This window comes from Octopus sinensis, linkage group LG10 (genome assembly GCF_006345805.1).
Source record: "Octopus sinensis linkage group LG10, ASM634580v1, whole genome shotgun sequence".
In the NCBI taxonomy this organism is placed as follows: Eukaryota; Metazoa; Mollusca; class Cephalopoda; order Octopoda; family Octopodidae; genus Octopus; species Octopus sinensis.
Window position 1 is genome coordinate 36,695,127 of NC_043006.1, and position 26,950 is coordinate 36,722,076.

Consider the following 26,950-nt stretch of genomic DNA (forward strand, 5'->3'; position numbering starts at 1 on the left):
AAATAGCAGTTACAACTCCCTCAAACCACACACTGTTATCTTAGATAAGCAAAGACAAGTTTCATAGATATATTGGTTCAAATTTTGGCACAAGGCTAGCAATTTCATGGGATGGAGTAAGTTGATTACTCCAACCCTAGTGCTCAACTGTTACATATTTCATCAACCCTGAAAGGATGAAGGCCAAAGTCAACCTCAGCAGTATTTGAACTCAGAACATAAAGACAGACAAAATGCCACTAAGCATTTTATCTCGCATGCTAATGATTCTGCCAGCTCACTGCCTTAATTTCATAGATTTATAAAAGATGGGATGGTCATTGCTTGAATATCTCTGATCACAGATCTTCTTCATTGGAGCAAACTTGGGGCTAAAATACAAGCCATTACCATGAATTGGTTTATCAGTCAAACAATTAGTGGATGTATGTATGAATATATGTATGCCTGTAGCTAGCTAGACAGACAGACAGATATGTGGTAGATCATGGGCACAACACCACTGATGTCTATGACCAAGACACATTATTCACACCCAGAGTACAACTCACTGCAAATAGCTACCATGATACCTTGAGACAAAATAGTAGCAAGACCTCCCTAAAATCACATCCAAATATCTTAATGAAATGAAATTACACATAGAATTATGTAATCCTAGATGCACTATAGCTGGTAAAAAAAAAAAAAAAGATCATAATGGCTGGATCATCATGGCTAGATTTAGAGGGTACTTCACTGATCAAGAATGAACTGAGACTAAACAAGAACTGGTTGTATCAACATACAACAGAACTATGAGCAAGGAAAAACAACTATCACTGTTATTATACTATGATTTTGAACTGACAATAATAATAACAAAGATGAATAAGGGTATATTAATAACAAAAACTGTTGATTTATCAAAATTACTTCTGCTTCCAGAATGAATGTGTGTACTAAACAACCAGAAAACAAAAAAAAAAGCTTTTTTTCTTAAGGGTAATTTTTATATTTATTTTCACTTTAGCATTAAAACCAGCTAAATATTCTACCTGTTTTATGGTCTACTGTGTTAGCAGTGTGCTTTACATCACTTGTTAAGGTTTTATGGTCTAACCTACCAGATCTACCCTACAATTTCATAATTACATTATCAAAATCTTGAAGCTATGAGATAATGCATGGTTAATTCAAGACAATGTGAATAAATAAGCATCACATTTGACAAGAGTAATCTGAATGCTAAAGGGTTCAATAAATACAAAAATCTGTGAAAATTTAGAATCTCATAGTCAAAAAGTGCTGCAACATATTCTCTTTGCATATCTAACATCAGCATAAATTCATTGAGATTCCTGCAATGCTGTCAAACAAATGTATAAATAGAGAAAACTCGATGCACTTTTTCTATCACTTTCTTCTGTGTCATCACCATCATCTACCTCGTTTGATAAAGGAGGCAAGTCAGAAAAAATTGCTGTATAAATTCTCCATTCCTGACTTGGCTTCTCCTATCGATAAGAGCCATTTATGTTTTGACACATTTAATGAAAGAGATGCTGGGCACCAATTGATGATGGCCACATCTATGTAAAATTTTTGAAACATCAATTTATGTTGTCTGCTATTTAAGGGTTAATAGATATCAAAATGGACAGGTATATATATATATATGATCAAAGAGACTCCAAAGAGACTGGTGTTGGTTTGAGTTGGCAAGGCATTTAGTAAAATCCGTAAATAAGAAAATTGCAGCAAAGCTGCATTATAGTGGTGCCAGATGTGGCGCACAGACAATCATATAACTTATTTGACATTGCATTTTTATTCCCTTCCCTTTTATTCTGACAAGTGCATTGCATTTGTATTCTTCTCTTCCATTTCATGTTCAGTGTACATATGCACATTGCATGTTCGTACTTCTTTTTCTGGTTCCTACTCAAAACTTTACAGATGACAACCATCTCACAAACCTGCATTCATGAGGAGAGCTTTGTACTCCAATGGTTGTGAAAAAAAAGTACAGTGAACTCGCCATGCTGAGTGGAAAACCCTGTGTTTTCAAGTCTTTCTTCACAGAAAAGTTGACAGGAGAGAAATTAATGAGAGAAAGCAGAGTTTTATATAACTGTGTGCAACCAGTCAACTTTTCTTTAAAGAATGGATTTTCCATTTCCCACAGCAAGTTCACTATACACTTTTTATCAATCTTACTATATGCAGAACTTATATATTCATTAAGGTAAATATTTAGACAAAATGAGAAATGGGTAATAAAGAAAAATTTAGAGGTAAAATTTAAGAGATAACACACATTCACACTTAACATATACTGACATTTTTAGAGCAAGAAATAAACCACACAGACAGATTTCCTTTGTTGTTCCAAGAATCTTATGGGAGATAAATACTTAAAAAAAAAATACCCTCATATGAGGGAGCAAAGAAGAGAATTATGAAATACTAGTCCCATTTCAGTGGTTCTTGGAGATCCAACAATGCTTGTGGTTTCTGGGACCAAATACTTTTACTGTTGACATGAATAAATCTCAACTGTAATTTACTGTAGAGAATCCAGGTATCATACACACACATGCACACACACTCACTCACACACAAGGACATATAACAAAAGCCATTTGTACATTAGTGTATATTTACTTAGCAATCAACAAATGTTGACCTCCAAGCAAGTTGTGGCATCTCTTCTCTCCTTATCACAGTAAGTTTATCCATTAAGCTTTTATGTATGTACATAAATGTATGTTTCTATATATGTTTGTGTTTGTGTGTGTGTATGCATGTATGTATATATATATATATATATATATATTATATATATATATATATATATATAGATATGCTAATATGTATCCATGTGTGCATGTAGGTTGTCTAAATAGAAACATGAATATATTTACAACACACTCACATATAGATAACTACTTACATGCACACACACATGTATTATAAATTTACAAATACATATGCATATACACACGCACCACAACACACTCACACAAGTCCAAATAATTGAATGGATAAGTTATAACACACAAGCATATACATGGATAGCTTGTGGAAGAACCAAGACAACTGTACACTTACCAAGTATTAACACTCTAAGACCCAATGACTATGTTCTTGTAATTTTTTAAAATTACACTTTTAAATTAATTTAGTCATTCAGCCATCAGTTTGATTAAGTCTCTTTATATCAAAGACCAATTTCATTTTTGTTTGATGGTCCTATCAATGTAAGAATGTTACACACACATAGTCTTGTTCTAAACAAACCTGGGGATAAAGTGATTTTAACAATCTTCATCCCGGTACTGGGTTTCGGAATTTGAAATGTGAACAAAGATTGCCAATTATTCACTGACACAGTTCTTAATTATTAACTGCTACCATAACAATCAATCAGGTGATGAAAGTGAGATATCAAATTGTTAGATCAGATGATGAAAGTTACAGAGGGGGCCATAACCCAATAAATTAGGGAGAGAATTAGTGTTGATGAGATGCAGTTCAGATTTGTGCCAGGCAGGAGCATGACTCCTGCTATATTCCTGGTTAGGCAACTGCAGGAGAAATGTCAAGCAAAAAAAAAAAAATCCTTTGTCAACATGGAGAAAGCCTTTGACAGAGTTCCCTACTCCTTTATCTGGTGGTCAATGTTGAAGCTAGGGATAGATGAGTGGTTGGGGGGAGCTGTACAAAGTATGTATATGGATGCTATTAGTAAGGTGAAGGTTAGCAATGAGTATAGTGATGAATTCAGGGCACAAGTAGGGGTTCACCAAGGATCAGTCCTCAGCCCTCTTTTGTTCATCATAGTCCTCCAAGAAATAACAGGAATTTAAGACAGGCTGCCTCTATGCTGATGACCTTGATCTTATAACTGAATCACTGCCAGAACTTAAGAAATTTCAGACATGGAAGCAAGGTCTAGAATCAAAGGGCCTTAGAGTCAATCTAGCATAAACCAAAATCTTTATAAGTAGGCGAACAGACAAATCACAAATCTGTTCAGGTAGATGGCCCTGCTCGATTGGTAGAAAAGGTGTAGGTAGAAACTTCATAAGATGTACCCAGTGTAAGATATGGACACATAAAAGGCGCAACACTATCAGAGAAGGGTTAAGAGGGAAAATAGTTTCCATGTGTGGAAGGTACACAGATACCATTAACACTAAAAATGTATAGAAATAAACTTCATCACATGCCGGGGCGGAAAACTAGAAGTAGTTGATAGCTTCTGTTACCTAGGTGACCAAATCAGTAGCAGAGGTGGATGCTAGAATAAGAATAGGCTGGGTAAAGTTCAGATAGCTCCTACCTCTACTGGTAACAACGAGACTCTCTCTCAGAGTGAAAGGCAGACTGTATGATGCCTATGTGTGAACAACCATACTACACGGCAGAGGAACATTCCCCACACTTTCCATTGCGTTGTTACCTTTATTGAACTCATAAAGAAAAATATGCCAAATATGCTCCTTTGTCACTTCCATTATAGCTTTGAAAAAATAACTTAAAATCAAACTGCACTCTCCAAAACTTGCACTAAGAATAAGCACAAGGTAAAATTACTACCTGCTTTTATAACAAGTTCATGCAGGTAGTTTATCCCGTCCTCCTCTGACTTTTAGTTCATGCAACTGAAAAAACTGAATTATTTATGGGATGACCCAATATATATATTTTTTATTTGTTTCAGACATTTGACTGCGGCCATGCTGGAGCACTGCCTTTAGTCAAGCAAAGTGACCCCAGGACTTATTCTTTGTAAGCATAGTATTATTCTATCTATTTTATTGAACCACTAAGTTAGTGGACGTAAACACACCAGCATTGGTTATCAAGCAATGTTGTGGGGACAAACACAGACACACAAACATACACACACACACATATAAATATATATACATATATACGACGGGCTTCTTTCAGTTTTCGTCTACCAAATCCACTCATAAGGCTTTGGTCAGCCCAAGGCTATAGAAGAAGACACTTACCCAAGGTGCCACACAGTGGAACAGAACGGAACCATGTTGGTTGGTAAGCAAGCTACTTTCCACACACCCACTCCTGCATCTATATATAGTTTTAAATTAAACTTCAGAGAAACAGTACTGAAATGGTCAGTTTTATTATCTTTAAATGCTAGATTTTATTCTTTACTCTATTTAAGACTTTCTTCCTTATAATCTGATCATGACGATAGAATTACAAATTATAGTCAACCTGACCGCCCCACGCACCAGCTATTATGGAAGGAATTCCCTGATGTATATTCTGTAGCAGGAACATTTCCACTGTATGATGACATCAGGTAGCCAGTAACTGTAGACAAGCTTTGCATAGCATTCTACAAAGTTTTTTACCCAAATCTTGGTGTGCATGTGTGTGTGTATAGGTATGTATGTGTATGTATGTATGCAGTAATTCCTTGTCATATCACAGTTCACCTATCACGGTTTATTATTTAAGCTTACATTGATTCCTCCATGGTGCTGTTTTGCATTTATAATAAAATAAGTATATACAAATTATAAAAATAATTTTAAAAATAAATAGTACATTACTGCTCCTACTTCGCAGATTTTCACCTATCGCACAAGGGTTTTGGAACGTAACACCTGCGATAGTCAAGGGATTACTGTATACTGATTACATATCTTTCCTATCAAGTTATAAAAGGCTATGACCCTTCCCTGGAAATCTTTGGAGAAAAGCTGTTATTCGCTGACTTCTCTAGAGTAAAGATTATTTGCCAACATAACATGGCAGTTCTGGTTTAGGATGAATGTTGCTGTAATTTAGCCCCAAGAGACATCATCTCCAGCTAGCTATATGACACAATCTGTGTCCTTATCACAGCAGGATCCTATTGACTTCTCTGTCCTGTGATATCCAGAAATGTCAGTGGATAACAACTTTTCTCCCAAGATTTCCTGGAGAGGGGTTGTAACCCTGGAGTATTGAAATACCAGTTGAAACTATCAATCAGTATTACTCTATAATTTGCACTGTTTTGGCTTAGTGGTTAGGGTGTTGCACTTATGATCGCTAGATTGTGGGGTCAATTCTCTGAGTGGGTGGCACATTGTGTTCTTGAGCAAAACACTTTATTTGACATTGCCCTGCCGTCACTTCAACATCTGACATAGGGCACACATGAGCACCTATACATACGTCAATTTGATTGCAGGAGTGAACTTTTGTAAACACTAACATCTATTCACTATAAACTAAACATGTGTTATTCAGCAAGAAGCTGTGGACCCTTGTCTGCCATCTAATGACAGAAAAGTTCATAGTATATATGTATGATGACATTGATAAATATATGTATATAGGTATTTCTGTATATATAAACATAAGCATATATATAAAGACTCTTCTATTTTTCCTGAGTATTAAACTAATACACCAGTTTGTTGTTCTTACATCAGTCTTCGTCTTTTGTTTTCTTTATATTTGAATTGTGTGTGTGAGCATGTGTGTGTTTGTACATATATATATATATATATATATACACAACACATACAAATGTTTCTATATATATATATATATATATATATATATATATATATATATATATATATATATAAACGTGTGCATGTGTGTACATGCATTATTTACACACACTACTAGAAATGTTATCTCTTAAAGATATATCTATTAAAATTCTATTCCAAAAACCTAAAGCTAATATATTTTTAATTCAATTTATCAAGTTAATAAATATTATATAAACAAGTTTATAGCCAAATATTTGGCACCAGTTATTTGCATTTCTGCTTATGTTTGTTTACCAAATTCCTTACGTAGGCACACGTAGAATGCCCTGTTTAAAACAAACAGATAAATATATTCTAACACAGATTTGAAAAGTACATGTCCTCCCAAGTTTAAACTGCTTTCTCACGAAGTCAAAAATGACATGCAGTCAGTTAAAAAAAAGTACAACCAGACATGGTACACTTCAATATTGCCCCAATGTTAAGAAGTTCACTTCAAAATCATGAGGTTATTGGTTTGGTCACACTACCTGGTACCCCTTTGTCAAAGGCAGTGTGAAGAGGAGGTCAGATGTTATGCCCACCTCCCCAGCCCTATTTGCAACAGCAAAAGACTGGGAACTGAAAGTTAGCCTGGCAAAGTAGCTGAAGTTCTCAGAAACTGTCATGTCAACATTACTAAGACCAGGCATGGTACTGAATCAAAGGCATCTAAGCAGGTGATTCCGTTAGAACTTTCCTGAGAGGACTGCATTTAGAAGACTATAATGAGAGAGAAAAAAGTAATATGCTGAGTGAACCTGTGAAGGTATGCTAAAGCAATGGGTAGCGAGTATGATCCTACTCAGGCAGGATGCAGAGAATTTATAGCCAATCCTGCTGCACAGCTTACAACATGCTGGGCATCACAGAGACCAGTAGGCAGAAGGCCATCGAACTGGCTATGGAGGCAACAGAGATTGCTTCAAAGTGGCTGTAAATAAGAAGTGAGAACTGGTAGAGGCAATGCTAGCAAGGGTAATGCTAATTAGACACAAGCTGGGACTTGATTAACCCTGAGTGGGTCAACTGGGTGAGCGTGTCTGATTAATGAAAGACATGGAGCACCTAGTGACCTCAGGAAATGTCACAGAATTATGTAGGGAAAAACTCTGGTAAATGTTTTCTATCATAGCCTGAGTTTGTAGCGGCTGTCATTGGCTGTTCAAATGCGTGTTATTAAATAGATAAACAGTTAGTATGAATCACCATAAGACTTTTTTGTGTATAAATATATTGTTTATTCTGTGTTCACCTATTGTAGTGGAAGTATGTAGTATGATACAAAAACATGTGTGTTTGCATACAAATAAAGTTCTAATTTTTACTTTTGCACAGAAAGAAGTAACATATAATATTTGTATTACAGTATGTATGCATGTGTGCAATGAGAACAGTCATTTTGAGAATGTGTGTGTGACAAAATATCTTTGTTACAAACCATATGTCTTGTGTCGAGGTGATAGACATGCAAGTCGCACGTGGGAGATTGCACATGGAGCTGCAGAGAAGACATGTCTTTGGCCAAGGCCTGGCAGGAACTGAGGACGTTTTCACCATGTAGCTCAGAACGAGGCTACTGTATCAAAGCAAAGCTAGTGTATCAAAGCAAGGCTAGTGTATCAAAGCAAGGTTAGATGCCTCATCGATATATTTGTCTGCTGTGCAGGTCAACTCACATATTACTATGTAATGTGTAGCTCTGCTACAACTTCATTCAAAACTTGTGAGTAAAATTGAGAAGATAGAAACTGTCGAAGCCTATCTGGACTATACTGAAATTCAAATTAAAGGGCTGGCTAATCTTGTTAACTAGTATCATGCTGAGTTTCCTTGAGGATCACTAAGCTATTTGCTTTATACTTCCATCACACACATTACACTATACCAGGAGTGGCTGTGTGGTTAGTAGCTTGTTTACCAACCACATGGTTCCAGGTTCAGTCCCACTGCGTGGCACCTTGGACAAATGTCTTCTACTATAGCCTCGGGCCGACCAAAGCCTTGTGAGTGGATTTGGTAGACAGAAACTGAAAGAAGCCCATCGTATATATGTATTTATATATATATGTGTGTGTGTGTGTGTGTGAGTTTGTATGTCTATGTTTGTCCCCCCAACATCGCTTGACAGCCGATGCTGGTGTGTTTATGTCCCCGTCACTTAGCGGTTCGGCAAAGAGACCAATAGAATAAGTACTGGGCTTACAAAGAATAAGTCCTGGGGTCGAGTTGCTCGATTAAAGGCGGTGCTCCAGCATGGCAGCAGTCAAATGACTGAAACAAGTAAAAGAGAGAGTAAAGAGAGAGTATGTAGCTTAATTTATCACTGATTTATTCATCACTGACCTTGGATAACATAGTATGCTCAATTGTGAACCACATTACACTTACCATGGCTTAATCTGTGGTAACACCAGTTTGGTGATCAACTGAAGATTCTGCTTGTACTGCAAAAGTATGCCCAACTAACCATATATAATGCTCAGCTGCCCAGAATGTACTGACTATTGCTTATGTTTGCATGGCCATGCTGTGAGGTTGTCTATCTTTTTATATGGATTGATGTATTTGTACCTGTTCTGAGAATGCAATGAACTGTGTATATGCATGTTTATGTTGTTTGTGTATATATGTTTATACGAAAATATACATTCTGTTCATGTATGTATTTTTATATGTAACTATTTTGGCTTGCTTTTCATTTACCAAACTGCATCATGTCATTGTAGTTAACTCATTCTCAACTCACTGGCGAAAATTATTATTTGTCTACCATATCTGTCAAAGAAGTTGAATAAAGCCATATTTCCAATACGGCAATTCTGTTCTCCTTACAGACGCTCGTCAGTCTGAAACTGTCTGTTTTGTACTCTAGTACTGAAATTTCAGTACCCATCAACATGGGACCAATGAACAGAAAAAATACAAAGGCCCCTGATCCTCACAAATGACATAGACAAATGTATTCTGAACAGAAAAAGTTTGAGGTGACCAAGAAAATACAAGATGGTGGAAGCTTCACTGCTGTGGACTGTGTGCTTGGTGGCAATGAATCTTTCATTCCATTTACAAAGTCTACAAAGATGATTCACTTATCACAGTGTTATTTTGGAACCAAACTCTCATGATAGACAAGGATAGATGTAGTGATATACATACAGCAGTGTTGTTTAGCATATTTTACTGGTTATTCAAACCTAACCTTCTTCTACATTGTCACACTGATCCTCTACGAAGATTATGTTAAGGCTATAAATGTCTGTAGAATACTCAGTCACTGATGCTTATTATTCATATCCACTTACATTATAATTCATTGACTAGATTGTTTAGAGATAATCAAACAACTAGGATATTTGCATCAAAAGTGATGGCGGTGTAGGTGCAGCTATGTCATAAGAAGTTTGCTTCCCAACCACATGGTTCTGCGTTCAGTCCTACTGCATGGCATCTTAGGCTAGTGTCTTCTACTATAGCTCTGGACCAACAAAAGTGAGTAGACTTAACAGAAGCCTATCACGTGTGTGTGTGTTGCTGTCTCCTGGCTTTGACATCATGTGATAGTTGTAAATGAGAGCCACTGTCATGAAATCCTCTGTAGCCATGGGGAAATATTAGTTTGCTTGGAAACAGGCAACCAGCTGTAGATGATCATGATCTTATTCACTTGAACACATTTGTTCAACAGAATAATCCTATCTATTGATTTTTGGCAATGATGATCAACCCTGGTTTTATTTATGTTTAAATCAGCCCCTAAGGACAAAGTAAATACATCTGAAAAATTTCATTTAGAAACTTGTTAAACAATGTTTGTATTTTCAATATGTTTCAATGTGGCAAGATGTTCATCAAAACACACACGTGTGTGTGTGTGTGTGTGTATATATATATATATATTATATATATATATATATATATATATATATATATATATATATAGAGAGAGAGAGAGAGAGAGGAGAGAGAGAGAGAGAGAGCAAATAAAAAACAGAAGATGGAGTGTATGAGAATTTATTGTTAATCATGATAATTGTTTCGACACATCTAGCATCGATTTCTTTTGGGTGGGACACTCAACAACTGGGTATCTCTGCTAGTATGTTATATTTGTTTCCCTTGATTATACGCCATTGAAAAACATGGTCATTAACAAAACTATTAGCAAATAAATTAAAAGCCTTTGAACTTCTGAGAACATCAATGACACAATAGAAAACCAAGGATTAAATACCTAGACTATCAACAACAAAATTAGACTCTATGAAAGAGTTAAAAAGTAGTTTACAAAACATTAAAGTACAAATAATAATAGTGATGTTAAGTAAATATTATTAATATGGAGTCAAGTAAGTAGAAGAGACTATCTAGATTAAAATTAGCCTATAGTAGTGAGCATCAGGAATAAAATTAGCCTATAGGAAGCCCAACTTCACATATAGGATATAATGTGATCTTCCAAGACATTTTTTTGTAGGTGGGGGGGGGCGATATGCCAACAAATACAGTAATTGGAAATATATATTTATAGAGTCTATTATTAGAAGATAAGATGAAGGAGAAAAGTGGAAGGGGAAAATCTAAGAATTATATGGAATGATAATATGAAGAATTGGACTAACTTAAAATGCAGTGAATGCATAAAAACAGTATAAGACCAAGATAGCAGTACACAGAGTTCAACCACATGAAAGTAGACAACACTGTATGAGGATGATGATGATGCTAGCTGTTATACTTTCCTTTTGATAGTACATTGCTAAATTATCCGGTTACAGACTGAACAAGCTGTTCACATCATTCATTTCTCTCTTTGGACAAGCTACACATTTTACAGTTTAATTCCCTGCATGTAAAGAACCAAGCAATTTCACATTAACAATATAGAGCTCTCTACTCAGCTAGTCTAAAAAATCTGAGGCATGTTTAAAACTGAAAGAATTACCAAAACAGTAACACATGTTCCGCCAGATTTTCGCAAGAAAAAAGAAGTATTTTCTTTTTGTCAGCAGCACATTTGGCACTGAAAGAGGAACTGTAACACAATTTACTGTGAACAAACACTAACACATGGTTATGAAGGTTAGTCAGCTGTTATAGATTACCTGCATACATTTTCCCAAAATGTAATTAAGAAGCCTGTTTCCCAACCATGTGGTATTGGGTTCTGCTCCACTGCACAACACATTAGGCAAGTGTTTTCAAATTTACCCCTGAGTCAACCAACACTTTGTGGGTGGATTTGGTAAACAGAAACTGAAAAAAGCTTATCACACACATATAGATATATATATATATATATATATATCATCATCATCATGTCCCAGAAACCCCTGTGGCAATGAGTCAAGTGTGTTGAACACACTATCATCATAAAAGACAGAAGCTTTTCTCCTTTGACTTACATTACAATGATTGGCATATTTCACGTCTTAACCTGCCCAGAAGTATTAAGAACAAATATGCAAATATTCATTCATCATCATTACCATCATCATCTAATTTCCTCTTTCCATGCTGGTATGGAGTGAACGATTTTACAAGTGTTGGCAAGTAAGAAGCTTGTGCCAAGCTCTACTGTCTGCTTTGGCATGGTTTCTATGGCTAGATATCCTTCCTAATTCCAACTAGGGTGCTGGGTGCTTTTTATGTGACACCAGCAACAATGAGGTCACCAAATAATTTAGAAGACCCAACAACGGGAGTGGGGCTGGGGTATCGAGGAAGGTGGCTTTGTGCCAAATGACATGTTAGAGTATGAGTAAAGGGACAGAAACAGATGTTATGCATTAAGGAAGATACATGGTTATCTCAGTAGGAGAGAAGATGGTGAACATGTAATGGAGGTACACTCAAGTTACAAGGTGTATATAAGTGGGACCAAGGATTGGATAAGGTGGATAAGTTTGCAAGATTTCAAAAGGAGAGTGGAAGGTGCATGAGAGGGGTCATTAGTAAGATATGTTGGGGAGGAGGGATCCCCACAAGATTCAATGTGCGTGTGTGTATCCTTGTCTAGACATGACAGAATGTTTGTAAATGAACAGCAGACATATATAAGCAAGATTGTTCATTTCCAAGAAAAACAAGTCTGGCTTGAAAACAGGTGAGAATTGGTGACAGGAACAGTAGCCAGTTGTAGGAAATCTGCCTCGACAAATTCCATCTGATCCATGCAAGCATGAAAATGTAATGATGATAGCTTGTCTTATACTTCATAGTTAGTTGTTCCTTTCTAATGAATTGAAATGTTTTGATGTTTCTCAAATTATCTTTCAAAAGCATAAATAAATATCCCCAAGAACATTTTTTATTTTTGCCTGAATTATGTTTTCAAGATTGTCAGCCTTTAAGGGTTCTGATCTTTTTGGGTTGCAGTGTTTAGTATTAAGGCCTCTGGGACTGTGCCTTACAGGATTACTGATCCAAATGAGCCTGTATTAGACTTGTGTTCTATCTAGGATGGCGATAATACTGGTTTCAAATGTTGGTACAAGGCCAGCAAGTTCAGAAGCAGGGATAAGTCAATTACATCAAAACCAGTGGTCAACTGGTACTTATCTTATTGACCCCAAAAGGGACGAACGGCCAGGTCAACTTTGGTGGAATTTGAACTCAATGTAAAGATGGATGAAATGCTGCTGAGCATTTTGCCTGGCATGTTAATGATTCTCCTAGCTTGCCACCTTATAGGATGGAGATAATATTAGTGGTGATAATAATTCTTTCTAATTTTGGCAGAGGGCCAGAAATTTTAAGTGGAGGAGACAAGTTGATTACACTGAGGCCCAGAACTTGACTTTATTCACCCCCACCGATAGGATGAAAGGCAAAGTTAACCCTTGTGCGATTTGAACCCAGAAGGTAAGGAGTTGGAAGAAATGTCGCTAGGCATCTTGTCTGGCATGCTAATGATTCTGCCAGCTTGTTAGTAATAGTAGCAGCAGCAACATGGGGTGAGGTGTTGTAACAGCATGTTGTGGCATCTACCATTTGTTGGTGATTCCTTACTACTTCTGGTGGATGACTCCTTTGCCCCACTCAAGTGACAACCCTCCAACCCACCAAGGGTTTGTTGTTGGTCAGAGTGCAAATCCTATCTTAACCTCTTTTAGTCACCTTTTATGACACAGAGGGTCTATTTTTCAACAGGCCAGTCCCCACACAGCACCTGGAGTGGTGGTAACAATATTAGTGATGGTAGTGTTGGTACTAGTGAGCTGGTGCTGATTAAAATATATCCTTTAAAATTTTACTGATAAATAGAATAGAAACTGAAAGCTCATGAAGAATCACCATCACCCCTACCCCACCCCACCCCTTTATTTTTGAAACAAGTTTTTGATATCACTGCTTAATATTAGGATGGGACAGCAAATAAATTCCCTCAACTTCTGAGACGAAGTGTAGAGTGCATATATTAAGCTTTTATCTCTATCCTCTGCATCCCAAATCACCTACACCCATCAGGACCAGTGACTTTGTGGCTTCTCTTTATTTCTATCCCTAATTGTAGCAGTCTCACTTCATTTCCTTTTGTTCACTTTACTATTTGTTGTTTCATGCCTGCAGGTGAGGAAAGGTGTGTCTCACATTCAAAAGAGCAGAAAGTAAAACAGTAGTGATTAAAGCTGTTTCATTTGTACGGAGATTATATTGGATAATAAAAAAAAGGTATGGCTGTATGGTTAAGAAGCTTGCTTTGCAACCATCTGGTTTCAAATTCAATCCCACTGTACAAAACCTTGGGCAAGTGTCTTCTACTGCAGCCTTGTGAGTAAATTTGATAACATAAACCAAGTGGAAGCTCATCATATGTGTGTGTGTTCTTTGTTCCCATCACTGCTTGATATGTGGCATTGGTTTGTTTATGTTCCCATAACTTAGCTGTTCAGCAAAAGAAACCGATAAGTACTAACTTTAAAAAAATAAGTACTGGGGGATGGGGTCGATTTATTCAACTAAACCTTTAAGGCAGTGCCCCAGCATGGTCATCGACTGATGGCTGAAACAAGCAAAAGAGAAAAGAAATGGTATGTGATTAACTTATGCCTGCATGGAAAAACCATGTAAAACAATGCTGATGTCACTGACAATTGCACCAACACACATCGGCACCCATCACCAGACAGTAAAAATAAATTAAATGAACTAAAAAGCAGCAGTATGAAAGAAAACCTTTTTTAGATATTGATTATGTTTCTAAGGAAGTAAAAAGAAAAACACACAGACAGACAGACAGTCAATTACTCAAATTTCCTTCATTGTTGATTCAGCATGTTTTTTTTTAATATAAATTTCTTTTCATGAGGGGGAGGTTTTTTTTTTTTTTTAATATAAAATTTCTTGTGGTGGGCAGAAATCTATTTTTAATTTATGAATACACATCATTCCTTTTATTTGTTTAACATCTATTTTTCCAAGCTAGCACGGTTTAGATAAATGAAGATATTACTAAATCATTGCCACTCCTGTCACAAACTCTTAATAGCTATTTTTCAGGTAAGGAATATTTCATTCTGTCTGATGAATACAAGGCCAGCAGATGACCCATAGAATACATGACAGCAAAATCACTTACTCAAATGGTTTTCCAAGAAGCACTATCAACAAACATATATATATACACACACACACATATATTTATTATTACAAGTCACTTCCATCACAGTCCTTTAATTTTACTTACAAATACCTAGGGGATTGCCAAAGGGGATTCGAGGCACCCTCTAGGGGTCGGTGAGCAATTAAAGTGGACTGATGATAACCAAGGGTTCGAATGGGGGTCAGCGTGTGAAAGACCAGCTCACCCAGATGAACTGCTTGAAATACTTAGTCAGTGCCATGAAACATGGGAAAACATAATAAATTTTCACTGCAGCGAGAAGTCTGCTGTTGCTAACATTCAAGGCCTGATATCATAATCTGTATCGTAATCAAAGATTGAGAGGTGTGACAGAGGATGTGAACTGTCAAGTTTATAGAAATTGCCTGAACCTGGAGAAACGAGGTGATTTGAGAGTGAAATTGACCAATATTCAGCTTGATAGCAATGCCTTGATTCAGGATCACCATGCTCATACCTCACATTGATGTTGCCAATTTCAATAAAAGATATTCCAGCAATATGATGCATTTTTCACATTTTCTAACCGTGAAAACAATTTCATAAAAATTGAAAGTTTAATACTGTGTACTCATACATGTAATTTTAAAAGTAAAATGAGTCATCTTCCATAGAATTTCTTAATTTGTTGTACATGTATATTTTAGCTAACATTTTAATTGCCAGCATCGGTACCTGGTACGCATTTAAGATATGGTGCGGCAGGGTAAGGTATTAAGGTATTTTAAATGGGGAGGGTAGTCGAGGCAGAAGGGAAAGTGGCTAAAGGGGGTCGATGTAGGAGGAGAAGTGGCTAATGGGGAGGTCAATGTGGAAAAAGAAGTTGCTACTGGGGGTCAATTGTTGAAAATGTTTGGCAACCCCTGGCCTAGATGAAAGGTATATACCAAAATTTCAGAAACATCTTTTTGTTTCTAGAAAAAAATCTACATACAAATAAGGCAAATGGATGGCAAAATCAGTAGAGCATCAACAGAATAATGTGTTTATGTTCTTTACTTTCTTTATGAGTTGGAATCCTGCCAAAGTTGTCTTCAACTTTCATCTTCCCATGATCAATAAAATAAATACTTGAATTTTGTAATCTACTATACTTGTAGAAGTGATACCCCAATCTGTAGCCTGGTACATTAGTCTGGCTATAAATTGAAGTACTACATTCTTAAATCAGTAAACAGAATAATAGAACAATTTTTTTTTCTATATATATAAAAGTCTAAGCTTCTATATTTATTTCTTGATTCTGTTATGTTGCTGAAATGTCATACACACATATATGCATACATACAAGTGATATGAAACAAATCTGGTGATAAAGTAAAACTGTCAAATTTTTTTCCACTATCATATTTTAGAAGCGGTTATTTGATTGAAAATAGACAATGGCTTACAGTCACAATTGTAATTATTAAGATAGATTTTGATATTAAGATACACAGAGAGATAGCCACACTTTGACTGCTACTTCCTCTCTTTCTCTCTAAAACTTTAAATTCTAAAATCAACTTTGGTCTATCTTTATTTCCCGATATAAACTAAAATCACTGTCTGTCCATCACTTTCACACACCTCCATGTTTATTCCATACTAAAAATAAGCCCTGCTATTTTCTGCAGGTACTACACTAGTAATAAAATATACTTCTAAACACAAAATAATGGCACAAGTAAGCTAAACCTGTTGATGTTGTTGTTTAAGCAGATTAACCTAGACTAGACAAGCCTATGTTGAAAAGTATCCCACTCATGGCCACTGCAATATATTAAACCTCTGCATGTCCTGTATATCACATACAATACACAGGACATGTTTCCTTGGTGTCCAGCCATCATGTATATTTATATGGGAGTCTATTGTAATCCAAGTAGGATAGTTGTGCAATTTCTGGCTGAACAACCTGTACAGAGAGATTTGTTTACAGTGGCCATATGCTGGTGCTGCCTCCTTCCATCAAATCAACATTGCCTGTTTAGGTGCACAGTGTACCACATGTCAGGTGTCAAAGGGATTAAAGAGCAACACAAGATGAAGAATTTAGCTCAAGAACACAATGCACCACCCGGTCCAGGAACTGAAACCACAATCATGAGATCGTGAGTGCAACACTAACCACTAGGCCATGCACACTCCCATGCATCATATACAGGGTGTGTTGAATATATTGTCGTCTAAATTACGCAAAAATGAAAACAACACTGACATCTCATTTTAACAGATATATTTACCAAAATTACATTAAAATATTTTGAAATATCAAAGAGTAAATTTATTTAATAAAATCGCCATTGGCTTCATCCACGGGCCCCCAGACAACTTTGAAATCTACAACTCTTCTGGATGGTCTCCTTGCTTAAATTGGCAAATACTGCCATAATCCTTGCCTTCAGTTCATCTTTGGTATTACAGAGAGTTTTGTTGAGCCCTCGCTCAACTGCACCTCACACATAATAATCAAGGGGGTTGCAATCTGGGGAGTTAGGTGGCCAGATGTTAGGGATGATATGGTTACAGAAATAGACTCACAGCCATAACTGGGTTCTCATGCTTGTGTGGCATGGTGCAAAGTCCTGTTGCCAGACATAGGGTCTTCCAGCAACCACCTTCTTGGCCCAGGTTGCACTACCTCCTCCAGGCACTTGATGTAGGCCTCCATGTTGAGTCTGAGAGGCCATGTGGGAAGGTGAATGGAGATATAACATGGTCATCACTCCAAGCACCAAGATGTTGATTGGATGTTTGATTTTTATCACTCTCGGTATATGTCCTCAGACTGACACCCAACCACTCTGAAATGTTCATATTGGAGCTTCTGGTGCTAATGCCAAGAAGTACAGCATGTTGTTTCCAAATTTCTGGTCGAGTGAATTGTGTCATTGTGCTGGTTTTCTCACAGACGGTGCCCAACTGACCCGGCAATACTGTGTAGTCGACAAAATGAAAAACAAAAACTGCGCATGCACAAAATTAAAAATATAAAATGACGACAATTTACTCATCTCACCCTGAATATGATGCACATTGCCAATATTTTTTCAATCACCAGAGTAACTATGGTCTTAGGACATCCTTATATTACTCAGAATGTATGAAACAATGACTAACTAAAAGTCTGAAAACAAATTTGAGTGCTCAGGACAAACATAATGGAAATACTCTGGACAGGCAAAAGGTTAAGAAATTCTAAGATTGGATCTTTTCTGTTATTGCTACAGTTTTCTAGCTTTTTAAAATGTTGTTTCAATTATTTTCAAATTTTATATATTGATGTAGTTCTGTTGGATAATTATGACAAAGTAATAAAAAGTTAGTAGGTTTTGAAGTTTGCAAATTTTGGGTAATTCTAGCCAATTGAAAAACCCAGACACTGGTGCCTGTTTCCATGGTAATAAGCAAAGCTGTTGCTTGCTTAAAACTACCACCACATGTATTTTCTTTGATGAGTGTTTAGAGATGTATGGTCATCATTCTATTAATAGTTTTCTCTGTTCTAAGTGTTAATGGGGATGCAAGGTTAGAAATAACGAAGGAGTCATTCTTAAACTTCACAAATAATTTAATTATAGATAACAGATACGAGTTCATCAAGAATATGTTTCGAGTGAAGCTGCATAGAAATGTGAAAAGTTACAATATTTTACCTAATCGCGTTCTGCATGAAAGAAAAGCAATGGAAAGTGTACAAAGAAAATTAGTACCGCAAATATATAAATTATCTTAAATTAGGGGTAGCGAGCACATAAAAAAAGGAGCCGTGACACATACCAAACAATTTTTAACCCATTTCACATACTATTTCATTAGTTATAATATACGTAATTGTATTCTACATTCATTAATTTCATGTTTCAGTAATAAGCTCATTATGTATGTTAGTGAGGCAAGAGAAATCTGTACATGTATAGCATAAAGGGCTTGAGGTGCACAGTCGCTGCTGGAGGCCATCTTCTTAGCTTAGGCCGCATATAGATAAATATAGTTGCTCTCCATAACAAGGATGTGAACTGGTCGGATTCGACGTAGCAAAGAGAGAAAGAACGAATCTCTCTGTCGAACATTCTAGAATGTTTATCAAGAGAGGTCACGAGTATCGAATGCCCTAGCTTCCGGAGAACCGTAAATAGAACAATGACAGAATCTGTTTCAATTTACGTCATGCCTACAAGTGCTTATTTTCTGAACTTTCGTTTTTGAATTGCCGTTACAAAAATTATTGCTTACAGAACTAAACTATTACCACACTATAACATAGTTCTTTTTTCTTTTCGGAATTTTTTACAAAAAAATATTAAGGATTTTCCTTTTAAAATTTTTTACATGCTTATTCAATCGTTTTAGCCCTAATCTTAACTGCATCCTAACCCTAATCTCCAACATTAATCCTAAACCCTAACGTATTGATTGCTTATTTTGTAATTTTTCGCAAAAGAAATTCCTTTGTAAATTATTTACGAGCCTGTTCGACCGTTTCACATGACTTTATTCATTAAAACCTATTAAAATTTCAAAACTTCTTACGACTTCCGTCGTTGTAATATGTCTTTCTTTCATTTTGTTTAAAAATAATTCATCGTCGTATTGTTTTAGCTTTCATTCAGTGATAGACAGCTATCACGCTTTCAAATACTGTTTTCTGATTGTGTAAAAATTATCAAACTTTTTTCTGAAATAAGTGAAATAACCCTTTCTACTATAGGCACAAGGTCTGAAATTTTGGGGGAGGGTAAGGCGATTACATCGACCCCAGTGCTCACCTGGTACTGATTTTATCGGTCCCGAGAGGATGAAAGGCGATGTCAATCTCAGAGCGAGAAGGCGGACGAAATACCGCTTAGTATTTCGCTCGGCGTGCGAAACAAATTAGCAATATAATCAGATTCAGCATGAAAAATTGCATCAATTTACCAATTTGTAAAATTTACACCTAATTTTTAAAATTTCAAAATCACCAACAGAAAAGACTCCCTAGGATTACGTTACGCAATATTTATGACGTTAAGATATTGTGTCAGGTTGATTGATTATGTAGAGACTCCCTCGATGGCTTATCTATTTTCTTTTTCAAATACGACGCCGATCTACGCAAATTTATGAATTACTATCTAAATTAGCCAGGGGATTTAGGTTTTAAACGCCAGGATAACATTTCGGTAAAACACTTTTTTTTGTCTGGAAAACGGGGATTGGGGTGGGGTGAAACGCTCGGAGATGTCACCACCACCAACATTTTACAGAAATAAGTTTTTGAGAATGTGGATATTCTCGAAAAGGGTTTGCGGCACATTAGGAGATCAGGGGACATGATTCCACGCAAATAATCCGATTCTTTTTTTTCTCTCTCTCTCTCTCTTAGAGAAACGCGTGCGGGTACACCAAAAATGAACCAAAATAAGTAAGGCTGTGCGTACACACACACACACATATATATATATAATATAGATACTTGAAGAAATCAAAGAAAATAACTAAAATTATTCCTTATTAGAATAATTATAATAAACGAACGAGCAAAGGATTGTAGACATGGTTACTCGAGCAACTAGAAATAACACCTATATCTCCCTTGCCTTAAAACAGAAACGGGAGCACCTATGATATGTGTATGTAGTCCAAAATACATAAAAGAGGTGGTCACGACTGGAACATCTTTGATATTAAGCATGCAATTTGAGGGCTCACCAAACACTGATATAATAATACTAATAATAGTAATTTTCAATTAATCATTATTCTTATTCAAATTCTACACAAACAGTACCAACCATGATAAATCATTGATTGTTGCCAAAGATTTTACGTCGTACAAATTCCGTTCTTTTTTAAGACATTAAAGACATCCGCCATTATTGTATCTATGTTCTATTCCTCCAATTTTATTTGTAATATTATATACTAGTTGGTTCTAAGAGAGGAAGAGAAAACGGCTGCATTAAATTGCTCTTCTTAAAATTGTGTGTGGTTAAAATAGACTTAATTTTAAGATTATACATATTTTCTGACAGTCACTAAATAAAACAAAATTATATTGTGGATTGTGGAGAAGTCGTCGTAGCCATTTTCAATAGGATATATACCGATATTTTTACTTAATCTTGTAGTATATATAAGATAGATAGACATTAAATATGCACATATACATTGTATACATATACTATAAAGTGTCATACACATACTATAAAGTGAAGTTTCGTCATAATGAGACTGCGAACAATAATTATTACAAAATAAAGCAAGAGGTGAAGATAATGGGATGTATTTGAGTTTTAAATAACCGTGATGTCTATTCGGTACTTGTCTTTTCTTTGATGTAATTGTTATCAAACCAGTATAACCCCGAAACTGGCGAAGGTAAAGAATACGTACACCACCCGTTTTCGGCGTTTAGGTTTAGAGTCACGCCGAAAACGGGTGGTATGCGTATTCTTTACCTCCGCCCCCGAAACCTACCCTCAATTATTATTTTTTTTCTTAAGTTAACCCTTTGTCTGTCCCGTGTCTCACATATGATGAACAGGACATATTTCCCTGGCATCCATTCATCATGTATGACACACATTCTCAATTTGTGTCAACCACCGGAATAACTTGGGACTTAAGAGCTAACTAAATGTCTGTAAACAAATATGGACATTTGTTATGAAAAATGTTCTGATGAATTGTTTAAAATAATTAAGACAGATTGCAAAAGTATTATTTCTTTTAAAATCTGAAATGGCTAAAGGACATCTTGGAATTAGACAGAAATGTGGTTCGTTTAAACTTTGTCTTTTATGTCCATGACCAATATATTTGAAGTGGCTGAGACAATTGAATGCCAAACAAAATCCATATCAGTGTATAGTTTTTGCTCCTCTCCAATCTGAGTTCAAGACCTGCCGTTGTTGTTTAACCCCCTAGCCACCCTTCATCAAGCAATGATCTAGTGTTCCAGTCATAAACATACCGGTATTTATATATTTAAGGAGTATCCATCGTATTTTTAAAGAGAATAGGATGTGATTAGAGGGAGATTTGAGCATCCAGCTTCAACAGGTCAAACGACAATGTACAGATCCTCCTTCATCGAGTCGTTTTCGAATTGGCTTCATTGCCCTACGGAGACGATATAAGTTGAACGTCAATGTTTTCTTTAAAATCTCCTGCTGCCTTAAAGTAAGATATATATATATACATACACATGTATAGGCGAAAGTAAAGAATACGTACAACCGGGGGTGAGGGTAAGGGTTTTTGTTACGCCGAAAATGAGTGGTGCACGTATTCTTTACCCTCCGCCCGTGTGTGTGTGAATATATATATTTATATATATATACACGCACGAGTATGTATATATATATATATATGCATGTGTATGTATTTATACATGTATATTCACTACATATATGTATATACATACGTGTGTATAATAAATATATATATATATATATATATATATACATATATACTTGTTAAGGACCTATATTATTTCGAGGATATAAATACCTCTTAAAGGTATGTCAGCATCCAGGTTCCCTGGTTTTATCCAGGGTTTTCTTGAAATATATATAATGTGCATTATTTCGTAATGTTGATCAAATTTCACAATAAATATTTGTGAGTGTATATAAAATAAACTTATAACCAAGAAACCAACTATCAGAAGGTTAAAAAAAATAAAATCTTACCGATTTCCGATCGTGAGAGGAGAGAGATGTACAACATACTAGACAAAAGTTTTTCTCTTCCATTGTTATCAAATGAAACCATATTGTCTTCTTCTTTCAGTCTAGAAGAGACCGAGATTATTTTTTCTTTTTTTTTTTTTCATTTGCGGAAACATGGCACTAAAAGTATGAAACTGTTGTTGTTTTCTATTTATTTAGATGAAACATTCCAGAAAATTAAAAAATATGATTAAATCTAGATATAAAAATTTCGGTCATCATCTAAGAAACTGTAGGAACAAGAATATGTAACAGTGACAGCAAACGTTTGTTCATTTTTGTTTTAAATTTTTCTTTTTGTATTTTCTATTTATCTATCATTTATGATAAAGATGAGGAATATTAAAACAAAAAATAATAATGTAACTAAAAAATAGATTTTAAACAATTTCAATGGAGCGTACTCGGGAAGTACGTACGTATTTACATGGGTGCGTGCATGCATATATGTGTGTGTCTGTATATACATATATATATATATATATATATAGTTAGGGATAGGGGTGGGGAAGGGTATCTTTTTTTCTTCACAAATGTAAATAAACCCAATCTGTTTCTTAAAGGAGGGACATATTCATACAGCACGGAATGTTGTTTACTTAAATGGAGGTCAGCGATTGGTTAAAATTGCCGAAATGCTCGAAATTAAAGACGAAATATGTTACAACATATAGAATTTTCTCAATAAAGCCAAGAAAAAAAATGATGTTTTATAAACACATTCTACCAGTATACGAAGTTTTAAAGTGTTTAGTTAACTAGAAATTGTGTTGAAAAGTGCCGTTCAAAAGGAAAAGATCCTATGTATGTATGTATGTATCTGTGTGTACATGTGTGTAGAGAGAAAGACAGAAATGTGTATCCTTGTTGAGGACAGACGGGTATCAGATTTGCTTTGCCCGACACAGAACTTGTAGGACTCCTTTAAAGAGTTTGCAAGCTAAGATAAAGGCGTCGTCGTAAACCCTGCTTCGCAAGTGTAGAGCACCGAGGGCTTAAAATATCTATCGCCAGCAGAAAGGTTTCATCTACAATTTCTTTGACTTTCTTCAGTTGTTTGGACTCCAAACCAAGCTTCTGCAGACATACCGCACCGATGGAGATTTATTTTCTCACTTGTGAAAAACTCTCTCTGAAAGTAATGCTATTCTGAAATAATTCGTTAATATAAGAAAAGATTAACCCTATGAAACGTTTCGAGTGCTCTCTCTTTTCGTTTCTTCATCAATACATCTATCTATTTAAACCGTTTTGCTCTGTATAACAAGATCAGTCAGACTCGAGTCGCCATGTTCCCTTATTTTCATGGATGGGTTCTGCAGTATCCGAGAGGCGTAGCCAGGTTCTTAAATTAGGGGTAGCGAGCACATAAAAATAGGAGCCGTGACACATACCAAACAATTTTTAACCCATTTCACTTACTATTTCATTTGTTATAATATACGTAATTGTATTCTACATTCATTAATTTCATGTTTCAGTAATAACCTCATTATGTATGAAATTTGTAACTACTTTTATAGGTGTGACGTGAAAACGATGAAAATCCAGCTTCGTCAAGTGTCGAGAGTAGTGACGGCTCGTAGATTAAATTAGTGGGGCTGCAGCTTCAGAAAATTTTTAGCCGTTGTTTTACTATTGTGTAAAAGGAAACAAACATAAAAAGAAAATTTATACATAAACTTGATTGGTTCGTGTTTTAGCCACTGCCGGGTAGAGTGTTTAATTTGTTCACTGAACTTCGCCGCGAATTCCCCCTTGTTTTTCAAAATATCTCAAAATAGTGAGGTAGGGGAGAATCTGCTTTATTTTTCAAATCATGGCAGCAACACTGTAGCTGGATGCAGGATAATAATCTAATTCTACATTTTATCACATTCAAGAATCTAAACACGTTTTTAAGCACAACACACGCGGAGTCAAAAAGAAACATTACTTTTCACCAGCACAACAGGGTCGGCACAGCGTGAACGACAGTGCTCTCTCTCTCTCTCTTTCTCCCTAGCTAGAACTGTGAAGCGCACAGTTCTATACAAGGTTTTCTTTTTCATCAACTGGAGGATGGCTACTGACATTAAGCTTAAAGATTATATAATGTACAAGTATAAAGAAAGGATTAAAGAAAAAAGGACTCATTATGTTTAATGTCATTGATAAAATCGAGTGGAAATGGGGATGCTGCAGTTCCGCAGGGCCAATACACGAGCTGCCACTGGTCGAGAGGTTTTGTCGTCAGGGTTTGTTTTGGTAATTCAGATGACAGCGACCACCAACACATCATAAAAGATTGCGCAGACAGTTAAAAAACACGGGTAGTTGGTCAAACAAAGCAATGACTCCAAAAAGTCCTTCGATTAACAAGAAATTCAAATTTTATCGCACAAGTGAACTAAAAACGTTTTTTTAAATTTTTTTATGTTTAAAAGGCTCCAAAGTTGAAAAATGTACTCCTTTTCTCATCTATTAGCTATGTCATTCGACGAGAGGAAATTAGCAGTGCCTATTTCAACCGTTGTCTATATCTTGAGGAAAGGGATATTGCGAATGGTCTTTCACTATAATTCTCAGTAGAACTGGTTCTGAGGAGCAAGAGACAGACAGACAGACAAACAGAGATAGGCAAGCAGGTAGACAGGCAGAAAATATAACTCAAATATTTGACGGGAGGATAAAAAACAAAAGTTAACTCTAGCGGAAATTGAACACGGAATGAAAACTACCAGAACAGTTACCACAAGGCTTAAATTCGACATTCTAACGAGCCTGCCAAACAACCACTCATGCATGCATGCATGTATGTATGTATGTATGTATGTATGTATGTATGTAGTATGTATGTATTATGTGTGTGTGTGTGTGTGCGCGCGTGCGTGCGTAATATGTATGTATGTATGTATGATGTGCAGATTTCTATGTTTTGCTTTATGTATGTATTCTCATGCACATAGTTGAATATCTAGACATGCGCATATATACTTAAATACTACATTTCTGGAAAGTCTTACAGATTTTTACAGTTCCAATGATGGATTGGATCTCTAGTCTTCGAATTAGCTTTCTCCTTTCTGGTTTTGAGAAGCCTAATTTCTCCAGATTGGTTTTAGGCAGTGTGTTACATTTCCCAGGGCCCCCATAACATGTATGTATGTATGTATGTATGTATGTATGTATGTATGTATGTATGTATGTATGTATGTATGTATGTATGTATGTGTGGGTGTGTAGGGAGGTAAATAGGCAGATAATTAGGTAGGTAGGTAGGTAGGTAGGCAGGCAGGCAGTTAAGAAGGTAAGTGCGTGTAAATATGAGAGACATTCTAGCTTTCGACTTTTTATCCATCGAAGAATTTTTTGTTTGTTGTTTTTTTTTCCTACTAAATATTCCACAAGTTCTAGGCGACGAGCTGGCCGAATCGTTAGCATGCAGAGCAAAATATTTAGCAGCATTTCGTCTTTACGTTCTGAGTTCAAATTCCGCCGAGATTGACTTTGCTTTTCATCCTTTCGGAGTCGATAAAATGAGTACCAGCTGAGCACTGGGGTTGATGTAATCGACTTTAATCCCCTCTCCAAAATTGCTGGCCTTGTGCAAGCATTTGAAACCAATACTCTACACGCTCTTATTTACAGCTTTATCCACTTCGAGTCACACTGCTGAAAACAACTTATTTCATATCTCTCAAAGTTTGTAAATTCTTCTGACTTAAACTATATACATAAAAACATACCCTTCACACATATATATCTATGTGCATGTATACATACATGCATTATGTATATATCATATACATGTGTGTGTGTGAAGAGAGAGGCGAGAGAAAGATTAACAGAAAGAGAGGTTTTCACTCTATTTTCCGCAATTTCGTTCCACTTGGTTTCCCTCACCCTACCCTTCTTGATATAAGGCAATCTTTTTTCTCTTAAGGAATTACTGTTATTTTATAATCCTCGCTCAATGAAACTACAGGCAATAAGTGAAATGAAATTTAAACTTCAGAATATTTTCTGTGCTAAATCCACAGGGATTTTTTTTTTTCTTGTATTAAATAAACATTTTCTGTTGAAACACT

At 35.9% G+C, this 26,950-nt stretch overlaps 1 protein-coding gene across 1 annotated transcript in view; it reads right to left on the bottom strand.

The window, feature by feature from the left end:
* Positions 1-22,950, bottom strand: part of LOC115216358 (glyceraldehyde-3-phosphate dehydrogenase) — a 65,410-nt gene extending 42,460 nt beyond the window's left edge. The window contains exon 1 of the mRNA XM_036506566.1: positions 22,842-22,950. Coding sequence (XP_036362459.1) covers positions 22,842-22,904 — 63 coding nt within the window. The 5' untranslated portion in view covers positions 22,905-22,950. The remainder of the gene's footprint in view (positions 1-22,841) is intronic.
* Positions 22,951-26,950: the final 4,000 nt, after the last annotated feature.